Source organism: Fukomys damarensis, unplaced genomic scaffold (genome assembly GCF_012274545.1).
Source record: "Fukomys damarensis isolate Sample0158 unplaced genomic scaffold, DMR_v1.0_HiC HiC_scaffold_33, whole genome shotgun sequence".
Lineage (NCBI taxonomy): Eukaryota > Metazoa > Chordata > Mammalia > Rodentia > Bathyergidae > Fukomys > Fukomys damarensis.
The window spans coordinates 30,719,600-30,731,916 of NW_022900945.1; the positions used below are offsets into that span (position 1 = coordinate 30,719,600).

Genomic DNA, 12,317 nt, shown 5'->3' on the forward strand with positions numbered 1-12,317 from the left:
TTTTTTTTTTTTTTTTTTTTTTTTTTTTTTTTGGTACAGGGGATCAAATTCGGGTCCTCACGCTTGCCAGGCAGGTGGCAGAACCACTAAGCTAAATCCCCGGCTTTATTTTTATTCTTAACTACTGATGCTAACCACAGATAAATCACATCTTTGTTTTTTGTTGTTGCTATTTGTTTTTTAAGTGACTCTTAATATCATGCAAGATATTAGAGTACCATGTGATAGTTTCATACATGTGTGCACTGTGTAATGTTTATACCAAGTTATATATGTCTATCTTCTCAAATATTTATCACACCTTTACGCTGATAGATAAAACAGCTGCTGACCTCCGTGTGTTGATATTGTGTCCTGACAATTTACTGAATTCACATATTAGTTATAATAGTCTTTGGGTAGAGTAGAGTTTTGTATGTATAAAGCCATGCCATGTGCAAACAGTGGCAATTTATCATTTCCTTTTCCAATGTGAATGCCGCTTATTTCTTTCTCTTGGTTCACTGTTCTGCTAAGATTTCTAGTACAATACTAAATAAAAGTGGTGAAAATAGGTGTCTGTTTTTGATTCCAAATCATGAAGGAAACATTTTTACATTTCATTTCACTAAGTACCAATCCGCTTGTAACTTGTTAGATATGGATTTTGTTATACTGAGGTGTGCTCCTTCTAACTTTAGTTAATTAAGTCCGGTGTGGTGGTGCACACCTGTAATCCCAGCACTGGTGAGGCTGAGGCAGGAGGATCACTGTGAGTTCGAAACCAGCCCAGGCTACATAGTGAGTTCCAGGTCAGTCTCAAATACATAGTGAGACCCTATCTCAAAAAAAAAAAAATTAGTTTATTGAAAGTTTTAAATATGAAGTAATAGTGACTTTTAACAATTAAAATTTTTTGTACCCATTTCAAAGACCGTGTGACTTTTGTCTCTCAGGCTGCTGCTAATTTCTATCACATTTATTGATTTGCATATAATAAAGTAAAGGACCTATCCTTCAAAAGCTGCCTTAAAACAATTCTTAACCATACCTAATGTTCAATGTTTGCTTAATTAATTCAATTCTTATTTATTGAGGGCTTATTTCTATATTTACACAAAGAGTTTGGTTGGGACAGTCCTGGTTTGTGTCTGCTGCACTGAGCTAATTATTAAAAATAGCTGTGCTACTCTCCAAATTACCTTAGTCATTTGATCATCTTACTTGTAAAACAACCAACATAATTCACATCTAGATTGCATCTAGTTTCACATTTCAGTTTGTGCATAAATTCTACTCTTTATGATGAATAGCTTCAGTTGGAGTTTGCATTTTTTCACTATCTCTACTGCTCTATTTGATTGATTGAATGTATCATAGAAATATATTTTTTCTAATAGGAAATGAAATCTCCATTGTTTATTAGGACATATTTTATAGTGTCCTTAAATATATTTGTGAAAGTCATGAGTTTAAGACTTTAGTGATCTCATATTCCAGATGAAAAGGGGTAGAAATACAATTAGGCCTACTAAGAGATTCACCTATTAATGTGAGTGAATATGTTTCTTCTTTATTGAAAATTCTTCAAAATACTTATTCTAGTATTTAAGCATGAGTGTTGTGTAATTTAAATAACTGTTAAATGTTACTTAACTTTTTTTGTAACGCTTGCCTATTTGAATTGTAGTAGTTTTTTAAATTTGATTATAAACACTGATCAATTTATTTGAGCAGAGTCCACTCCCCAAAAAATATGAAAATGAGTGCTTATATATCCCTGGAAAGATAATACATCATCATCATCATCATTATTGTACCAGGGATCAAACTTGGGACCTTGTGCTTGCAAGTCAGGTGGCAGCACCACTGAGCTAAATCCCAGGCCCTACTTTTTAACTTTTAAGAAAAATATTATCCTCATGTTACAGAGTAAAAGCCCAAAGTAGTCAACAATATTCTTAAAAAAAGACTGCAAAAATTAAAACACCATACCAGACATAAAAAAATCATGAAACAGTAGTAAATTATATGGTTTTTGTTTTAAATTTTAATATTTTATTTAAAGTAATCTAAAAATTATCTTCCAACATATAAACAATAAAAAGCATTTATTATTGACATTTTAAATTTTTTGTATTATTTTACACTTACTAAAAAATCTGAATTTTTTTTCTTTTTGAGGGTCTCACTATGTAGTTCAGACTGGCCTTCAACTCAATATGTAGTTAAGGCTGTCCTCAGACTTTCAGTATCCTCCTGCCTCAGCCTCGTAAGTACTAGAGGCATGCACCATGATGCCTGCCCAAACATCTGAATTTAGATCAGCTCTGACTTTTAAGTGCTGAATAGCTAATTGAGGTTAGCACCTATCATAATAAACACCTTAGCTCTGTATACCTTATATTGTTTTAATTTATTACAGTAAGAGTATGCTTTCATCTGACTTGTATGATACATTTTTTCAATTAATTAAGTTTATTAGAACATTTTAGATATACATAAAATGATCACATTCATCATAGGGAATTTGTACCTGAACAAGATACATCTTGATTCTTATTGTTTCCCATTACCCTAGTGTGAATGAGGCCAAATGTGTAATAGATATTGTGAGATAAGAAAATGTCCAAATGGGTAGAGGAAGTAGGGAGGGGAGCAGAGGAAAGGAAGGAAAGAAAAGAAAAAAAAAATGTCAAAAGGGGGTTGAAGGGAGGTGACACAGACAAGATTCAATAATCAATGTTTGACTAATACGAAAACATTCAATATTTTAACTTAAATATGTTTAGCTTAGAGCAAATAAAATTACATAAATTTTGTGATAAAAATTTGCATTATTGAAAGTACCATAGGCTGATGAGAAAAAACTGGGTAATGCCAAAGAGAGGAGATATTTTAAACAGAAAGAAAATTAAAGAAAAATCTAAAGGGAATATTGCTCCATGAGTCACCTGATTTGGTCTGGAGTTTCATTTTCAGCTCCATTCTTAACTAAAATAATAAAATCCAAATAAATGTAAAGTTCCAAGAAACATATACCATAAAATACAATATATTTAATTGGTAGTATGATTTTTTAAAATGGTTAAAATTGAATACTATATTGAGCCACTAATTTCAAAATCTAATGTGTTCCTAAAATTCAGAATTTGGGAAGTAATACTTAAAAGCCAATTTTCTGGTTCTCTTTCATTTTAACATTTATTGAAACATTAAACCTGAGAATTTTAATTTTCCTCCATTGCCTTTATACATCTGTAATATCAGTTGAGTTTTGACATACAGTCAGTTTTCTATTTAAATCTCTTTTTTTTTCATACTTTAGGCAACAGGTAAAGAATCCATTTTCATTTATCCTTTTCTTACAATCCACTATTTACATATGAGAGGTAATGAGAATCTAGTTAGTTTATTAAATAGTAAACATGATTTTTAAATATTCAAGTAAATATTCAAATGATTTTCAAAATAAAAATTTCAAAGGTTATATTTGTGCAGAGAAATTTAAAAAACATCAGGAGGGGCCGGGGATTTGGCTCAGCGGTTCGGTGGCCTGTCTTGCAAGTGCAAGGACCCAAGTTCAATCCTGGTATCAAAAAAAAAAAAAAATCAGGAGACTGATAAAATACTTGTCAAATTATATTTCCAAGTTGTTTTACTGAAGCTGAATTAGTAAAGAATTACAATATTATTAGAACATTGACTCCTAAAACCACAGAACCAGTCTGCAAATGGCACAGACACAGAAAAGCATCTGAGGGAAGGTCAGTCAGCACACTGACACTGCAGATAAGGGTATACCTAGTGATTGAAGAGCAGAAACAACATAGGAACAAAACAAAATGAAACAAAACAAAACAAAAAAATAAACAAAAACAAACAAAATGCCAGCCTCTGGAGTCCACTGCAAATATTCTTTTTATTGTTTATTTCTTTTCCAGGACAGTCCTTCACCAAAGTGTTTCTGTTCAAATGGAGAAGGATAAGGTGTGCACTTAACCAATAATGGCAGACTACAAAAAGTTGATATTTTTAAAAATCACTTATAAGTTCTAGACAAACAATTCTGAAAAATGTTCTTCTATTTTAGTCTGCTTTTCTAACCTTTGCTTAATTTGGCTGAAAAATAGATTTCTATTTCTTTAAAGGTCAAAAATCAATCTTAGTTTTATAAAACAATCAAATCATAAAATCATTTGCATCAGTTGCGTTCTGACTCCTGTATTCATGTCAATAGTTTATTAGTTGGAATGAATAATATTTTTCAGTTTAACCTTTCTCAAGATATTCACACTGATAATGTTTCCTAGCAGCTTTACAGTCAGGTAAATTTAGGTAAACTCCACTTTGACCTAGGATATATAAGATTTATTGAAAAAAAAAATCCTAAAGAAAACATTAAAACACAGTCAAAAGCTTTAATTGTTAGTTCCAATAAGGATACTTTTATTTATTATTTATATTGAAACCCATTATAAAAAATATAATTGGAATGCAATAGGAAGATACTTTTTTTATAAATTCCTCAATTCAGTGAAAAAACACAGTTACTGGAGTTTAATATTTCACTTTTCATTAGGTAAAATGTTCAGAGAGAACCAAGTATGGCCATAGTCAAGTTTTATTGAGTTTCTAATAAATTCTGTACAACACTGAGGTTACATATGAAGCTCTTTAAGTGGATTTTCAAATAAGTAAACAGCACTTTGGGGAAGGGTAATAGAAGCTCATTAAAAACAAGTGAAAGTTTCTACAGAGACAATGTTGCTCTCTCTCTCTCTCTCTCTCTCTCTCTCCCCCTTCCTCCCTCCCCTCTTTGTCTTGAAGGCAAGATCAATAACTAATTGTAACATTTTAACTCATCTTTGTCTAAAAATGTAGTGTTACTTTATATACATACAATATAACCATTGTTTTACTGTAACCCAAGAAAGCTCTCTGGTTTAATGAAGAAACAATAGGTCCCCAAAGGAAGATGAAGAGGATTTCAGTGAATCTTCTCCATCAACTAAGAATTTTCTCAGGTTGTAAAGATTATAACTTGCACTGGTCAGCTAAGCCTAATGCAGCTTTGAATTTGGTAAGGAAAGAAATTAAATCCAAGAATTTATTGCAACAACTCACAACATCAAATTGTTTCTATTTTCTTATTCCCAGAAGACTTTCCATAGAATTAACCTGTCAGAAAGCAAGAAGGAAATAACCCTGATTTATTACTGAAAGCAAAGTGAAACTTAAGCTGTAGGGATATTATACAAAGGGTCCTAAAGGGAAAGATTACATTGTGTTTAAGTTGACAAAAGCATATAGGTAAGTCATTAACTAAAAATCTTGTGTAGACAGGTATTTAATTTGGCCTTTTAGCCAACTCATCCCTAAAGATTATAAAATCTTATTGTAACTTAATTTTAAACTGTTAATTCAAATGATGCATGAGAACTAACTTACTTGTAGACTCCAGATAAGGAATTCCTAAGAGCATAAGGATTTCACAGAACCAAAGTCATTTACAAAGGATTCATAAAAGAAAAACCCAAAACCAAATTTTATGGGAGGACTAGTAGAAAAGAACATTCATTTTATTTCATTAAAATTTTTAATCCAAATATCAGACCTGCTCTCAATTGATAAATTCTCAAAATCTAATCATTTTCTTAATGCTGTTGAAAAATATTATTCAGTTTCAAGAATTTTTAAAAAATTCAAATCTCTCTACCTCAAAGAAATGAAAAGATACTGCTCAAATATTATTTCAATCTATAAAGATTAAGGAAAAGAATCAGTTCAAGAACATAGCTTTTTAAAATAGAGTCTCCTTGCTGAACTTCAATGTGAGGTTAATGAATAAAATCAACTTTCAGATTATCTATTTTATATAGTTTCATTGAAAATATTTTAAAAACCTGCAGAAATTGTAACTGATTGGTTTTAAAATTTTTCATTTTTATAGGTAATCTTATACTTTTTCTGTACATCACACCACAGACACTGTGTATCAGCAAAGCACGAAGGATTAATATTTTCAGATAGCAAGTGTACCTTTTACATACCTCAGCAGCAAACTGCTGCAGTCCACCGATATTAATTGGTCCCTCTTCAGTGGCATATAAATTACATCCTCCTACACAAAGATCAGAAGTTGGACACACCATTCCACAAGTAAGACCAAGTGGGTTGTCAGAAAAAATCTTCTTAGCAGCTCCATAATAGTTCTACAAGAAGTAAGATTTTATTACATAACAATTACCTTTAATTTAATATCAAATAATGACAAATATATTACTTTTTAGATAGCTAGATTAAAGAATAAGATATCAAGACATATATATGATATATATTATGATAAATATATGTTAAATTAGTATTTACCATCAACAATAGCAGAGTAGGTGACAGGTAGAAGTATTTACTGTATATGGATAAAAGAATAATTTTTTAAAAAATCAAAATTTTAAAATATTTTTATTAAACCTTTTAATTTATGAAGCATCTTAATATATTCTGCCTTAAATTATTGTTTTCAATTTTAAAAAGTATCCTAAGTAGCACTGTTTGATCAACCGATCATTGAAACTACCCTTTAAAAGAACACCATCAAGAAAGATCATATTCAGGTAATCCTCCACATACCTAAATTAGAAGCAGTTAAAAGTTTTCTTTCCATTCATCTGGTTTGTCTCAGAATATCAAGTTTTATGATACTCTGTGCTGATTAACATCCTTTACTAGCACCACATTCACCAAACATAGACAAGAAAGACATTTTACAGGGACTCCTAGACCAGATCTCAGCAAGTTTATCTTTCCTCACTCTTTTCCCTACATCTGATTACTGTATTATAAAATAGCTTAGATGACCTCTAATTTTAACAGTTATTTTTGAATCATTTTTAAAAACATTCTGAACAACTATATATTTTTACTGAATAAATAATAAAAAGTAAGCTCAGTATTGGGAATATTTTTTCACAGAAATCACAAACAAGAACTGGGCCTTAATAGTGCTACCAAGATCTGCCCAGGATATCAAAAGAAAAAAAAAGTTAGAAAAATTGTAACAGTCAAGAAGACAGACAACAAATAAATACAATTAAATTATCATAGATGGAATTCTTCCATGGACAAGGGACATTACATAAAAATTTAAAGGTTAATAGAGAAAATTACATACAAGTATAAATATAAATTATCATTAGATTTTTTTACTAAGTCTAAAACTGCTAAAAAAAGTACAATTCAAGAAAAATGTGGGTTTAATATGCTTAACCGTATTAAACTAAGGCACTTATTTTTCCTCTGGTTTTTAAGATGCTATTTAAGGTTTCTGAGAATATATATACACTGTTTCTAGGAAGAAGCAAATGAAGAGCCTTAAATGTAAGTATAAATATTTGTTAACTATAGATAAGTCAATAACAACAACAACAATAATAATAGCAACAACAATCACCAAACTGGAGATATACTTAAGTGATTGAACATTTGCCTAACTTATGTGAGGCTCTGCGTTAAATCACCAGCAGTACAAAAATAATAGCAGTAATAAATCAAGAATGATATTTACTACTTATCTACATTTAAAGTAATCGCAGCCCTTTAAAATCCTTTATTGCATCTGTTTATCAATAATCTTTCATTATATAAGATATCCAGGACAATACAAAATTTCTGAACACCAAAATAAACAGAAACAAATGCTTGATAAACAAATCTATTTTAAAATAATCAGACTGTGACTCTTGGATGAAATAAAATATTTTAAAATAGAAATTAATACATGCTTTTAACAGCACATGTGTTGCTTAGCAATACAGTTATTGTTTAATGTGTCCCCTTAGCAACCAATAGTTTTGTCTTCCTTCCTAAATGCATAGTAGCAATGTGGTATGGAATCCAATTCTTAAAAGAAAATATTTGGCCAAGGTTCAAACAACAAATAAATGATACTTCCATGATTCATATAAAAGCATACTGTTCATGATGCAATATATAATAAAATCTAGTTACAGTAAGTATTATCACTTAGGTACAATCCATATATTGATGTAAACACATGCATGAATACACATGTGAACATACACACACACAGCTCTTTTCAACATAAACTACAACATTTATAATTAGCCTATTGCATTCATTTTGTATTCCACTAAATGAATTTTATTGCAAAATTCCTTAAATTGTAGTTTTCATCACTAAATTTTCAAGACATTAAGCTATATTGTAGTTCCTCAGATATGACTTCTGAAACAGAATGAAGAGAAAAAGGTGGTAGTTAAGTTGAATTTCATCAAAATCATAAGCTTCTGTGCTTTAAGGAGTACTATCAATACAGTGACAAAGAACTCACAGAACAGAATAAGACATCTGCACATCTTGTATATATGGTAAGAGATTTGATTCTAGAATATATTAGTATTCACAGCTCAACAATAAAGACAATCTAATTAAAATGGGAAAATAATAAAAAATATTTCTCTTTAAAATATACACATTTCCAATAAGAATGATAAAGGTGGTCTTGGTCATTAGTCATCAGAGAAATGCAAATCAAAACTACAATGAGATAGTACTTACACATTTGGATGGAAAGAGTTAAAAAGACAAATAATAAACAGTTTGGCCATGGTGCAGGGAAATGGGACCTTCATACATTGTTCATATGAAAGGAAAACAGGGGAGCTGCTTTGAAAAATAGTTTAACAATCCCTTACAAGATTAAAAATAAAATTACCATATGACTCAACAATTCCATTCTTTAGTGTACACCCAAGAGTAATGAAAACATATGTTCATGCAAAACCTAATATTCGTACAAGAATTATTCATAACAGTTAAAACATGGAAGTTACCCAATTGCAATCAACTTATAAATGGCTAAATGATGTATGTACCCATACAAAAAAGACTATATTTTTTAAATAGAAAGGAATGAAGTAACAATATATGCTTTAATATGGATAAACCTTGAAAAGACTATGCTAAATCAAAGAAGCCACTCACAGTAGACCACATGCAATTTCACTTATGTAAACTGTCCATCTTAGGCAAAACTATAGATACAGAGGCAGATGAGTGGTTTCTCAGGCTGGCAGTCTGACATAACATAAAGAATGGCTGTTAACAGTATAGAATCTCTTTCTGGAGTGATAAAAATGTTCTCAAATTAGCTATGGTGATGGCTGCAACTCTAAATATGGTGATGGCCGCAACTCTAAACATGCTAGACATCTCTGAATTATCAAACACATTTACATGAGAAAACATAAGGCATGTGAATTATATCTTAACAAAAGTTTTACTTTCAAAACTATAATTCAGGTATAGGGAATTATTTAGGCAGTTTAGCAAAATAATATGAGTAAAATTATTAGATAGAAAACTGGACAATGTTTTAGGGGATAAGGAAGCAGAATTTTGAAGACATTTTTCTTTTGAACAACAACAAAAAAATGCATCTGTGCCTGACACAAATCTACAGCTGAACACGTAAATTCATTCCAAACTTTTAATTAATATTACATAGCAAAATAAAGCAATTGTTCTTTTTTCCTCGAAAGCTAAAAAATTCATCAGTATCCTTTATAGTCAAACCTCTGATCCTCTCACTACCTATAATTGAGCAGTTAATTGCTGCTATTGATAATCTCTAAGTCAGTGGTCACTACTCTTTCCTGCTCTTGCCCGGCATTTTAGGAACATTTGATATCACCAATTAATAAGTATGTAATGATTAACTCATGACTAAAAAATCCTACTGTGTAATTAAAAGGGTACTTCTAACAAAAAAGAAACAGAAAGAAAAGAGAAAGAATGTGATCCAATTAATAACCTAAGGATTTTTGCAAAAGAACAATGATTGTTTCAGGAGCCTCAGTATGAGTTTCAAGATTGTGCTTAAAAATAATGCAGTAAGAAATTAGAGGGCCAGGGATTAGCTCAGTGGTGCTGCCACCTGCCTCACAAGCACAAGGTCCAGAGTTCCTTCCAAAAAAGAAAAAAAGAAATTAGATATTTGTTTGAGTAAATTCAAAGAAATTTCAAAATTAAACTTGTGGCTCATGATTTGGTATAGATGTCAAAAAACTGGAACCTAAGCTACCAATAGATAGTACTGGCCACCAAATGGCCTAATAATTCTACTTTTCCATGACTCCCTGTGTAACCCTTTCACCAAAACAAAATTTGGAGGAAGATCTTAATATTTTTAAAAGTTAGTAATGATTTATTGAGTGCCTTTCTAAGTCAAAAGTATGCTGTCTGTTAAAAAAAAAAAGCAAATACTTGCTCTTTGGCACCATGATGTATTAGTGTCACAGTCATTCAATTTAAGGTGTAAATGGGTGGGAGTCAAAATAACTTCAAGTGTGACAAAGATAAAATATGAGGGAGAATCATATGAGCAAATACTCAAGAAAACTTAGAGTACATATTGATGTAATTACTTGATTTTGCTACCATAGTTTATTGTTTAGGAAAAGATTAGAATATATATTTGAACTGTACTATGACCACCTTGATGACTAGAACTAGGAGTTTAGTGTATGACTGAAGTTTTTCAATAGAAAATTTCCAGTATTAAGGGATTAGCTAGCAAGATTACTGAATTGATGACGTGAAATTGTTAGAAAGGTGGTATAAAGAAAGAGTCTGTGAGGGAAATTATACAGTGGCACTGAGAAAAGGAAAGCATCAGCCTGTACTAGAGTGAATAGAAGAATGGTTTTGAAATGGACTGAGACAACATGAACAATGTCTCAGAAGTCATCTTGGCAATCCATTTCTCTTGGGTAACCTTGCAGATATGGTAGAGAATTCCACTGTTTAGGAATCTGGGTACTCAGAGCTGAGACAGTCAGAAAGCTCTTAGAAAAGGAAAGCATTATCATTTCTTCCCGTTAAGGTCAACATCAATTCTTTCCCCATTAGCAAATTTAAATTAAGAAGGATACTCTACAGACACCCCAGTAGTCTCCTTCTAGAAAATACACAGAACTTCAACTCAGGTTTTTCATGATATTGAATCAGTTACAAGCATTTTAGTGTTCCTTTGTGTGAAGAAAATGAAAATGTAAGGGCTACACTAAAAAGGATACAAGATAAATATCTGAAATTTTGTGCACAAAGCTATCTTATGTAAAAGACAAGGGAACTTTCATAGCTCATTTTTTTAAGATCTAAAGAGAAAAATTAGTTTTAAATTATTTTAAATTTAAATTTTAAATTTTAAATTATGTTTAAAATGATTGTTGTCAAATCAAAAGTATAGGATTGGAATGCTAGTCAGCCCATTAATTCAGCCATTTTTTTGCAGGTGTTTAATTTTCAATTATTCCTTGGGGTTTTTCATTACAACACATTCCATTTAGGTGAGTTAATTTTAAAAAAACTTCAACTTTTAATATATGGCTTTGTATTTTAAAATATGACTTGAAACTACATTAGTATCATTTCACTATAATTTAGTGATTTTTTTAAAGTCATTATCAGGAGCTGGAAAACTCACAAGCCAGCTCTCCTGTCATATGGTATAACTAATTTAACAAATAGTCCTATCATATTCAGGCCTTCATATCACTACAAGATTATCAATACAGCTGGTGGATTTATTTTAAAGTGTTCTTCCTTCTTCCAATGACAGTTTTCACAGATGGAAGCGCTCTTCCAAGATAAACCCCAATCTGTTGCATTTAAAAAATACTTGGGCTAAACTTCAAAAGTTTGCATGTGTGAGAAGGGTGAAATAACATTACTTATATTTCTGGCTTGAGTTATCTAATGGTGAATGCACTAATGTACATTCATTGAACAAGAAATGTCTTTAGAAATATGAACAAAAAAAGAAGCACGAGGATACCTCTTTTTACCAAGCTCCCTCAAGGTACAACATATTTATTTTCAGATATTTGTCAAAGGACATTACAGATATGTACGTCGTAAGCAGAAGACAAAAAAAAAATTTACTTCCCATACACTCATAGTCTTGGAGGTACAGATGCAGTCAGAAAGATAGGTTTGTCTAATTTTATTCTGAAAACTTAATATATATTTATATATACTGAATTTTAGTCGTTTTATACAGTGTAATTAGTTTTTACAACTATGAATTTAGTTTAACCAGTCTCATTTAAGATGAAATGTGTAAGGAAATTAATATATTATTCTTTCACAAAATAATTTGTTCTAGCCTCGAGACATTAAACTGGAAAAAACACATATACATATGAAAACACACACATGTACACACACATACACAAACACACACAGTCTTTGGAGTTACATACTCCTCAACTTGATTTTTACAGCATATAAAACTAACATGATTAGAAAAAAAA

General features: G+C 30.8%; 1 protein-coding gene across 1 annotated transcript in view; it reads right to left on the reverse strand.

Annotated features, from left to right (window-relative positions):
* Positions 1-12,317, reverse strand: part of Dpyd (dihydropyrimidine dehydrogenase) — an 826,486-nt gene that overhangs the window by 628,073 nt on the left and 186,096 nt on the right. The window contains exon 6 of the mRNA XM_010639922.3: positions 6,033-6,194. Coding sequence (XP_010638224.1) covers positions 6,033-6,194 — 162 coding nt within the window. The remainder of the gene's footprint in view (positions 1-6,032; positions 6,195-12,317) is intronic.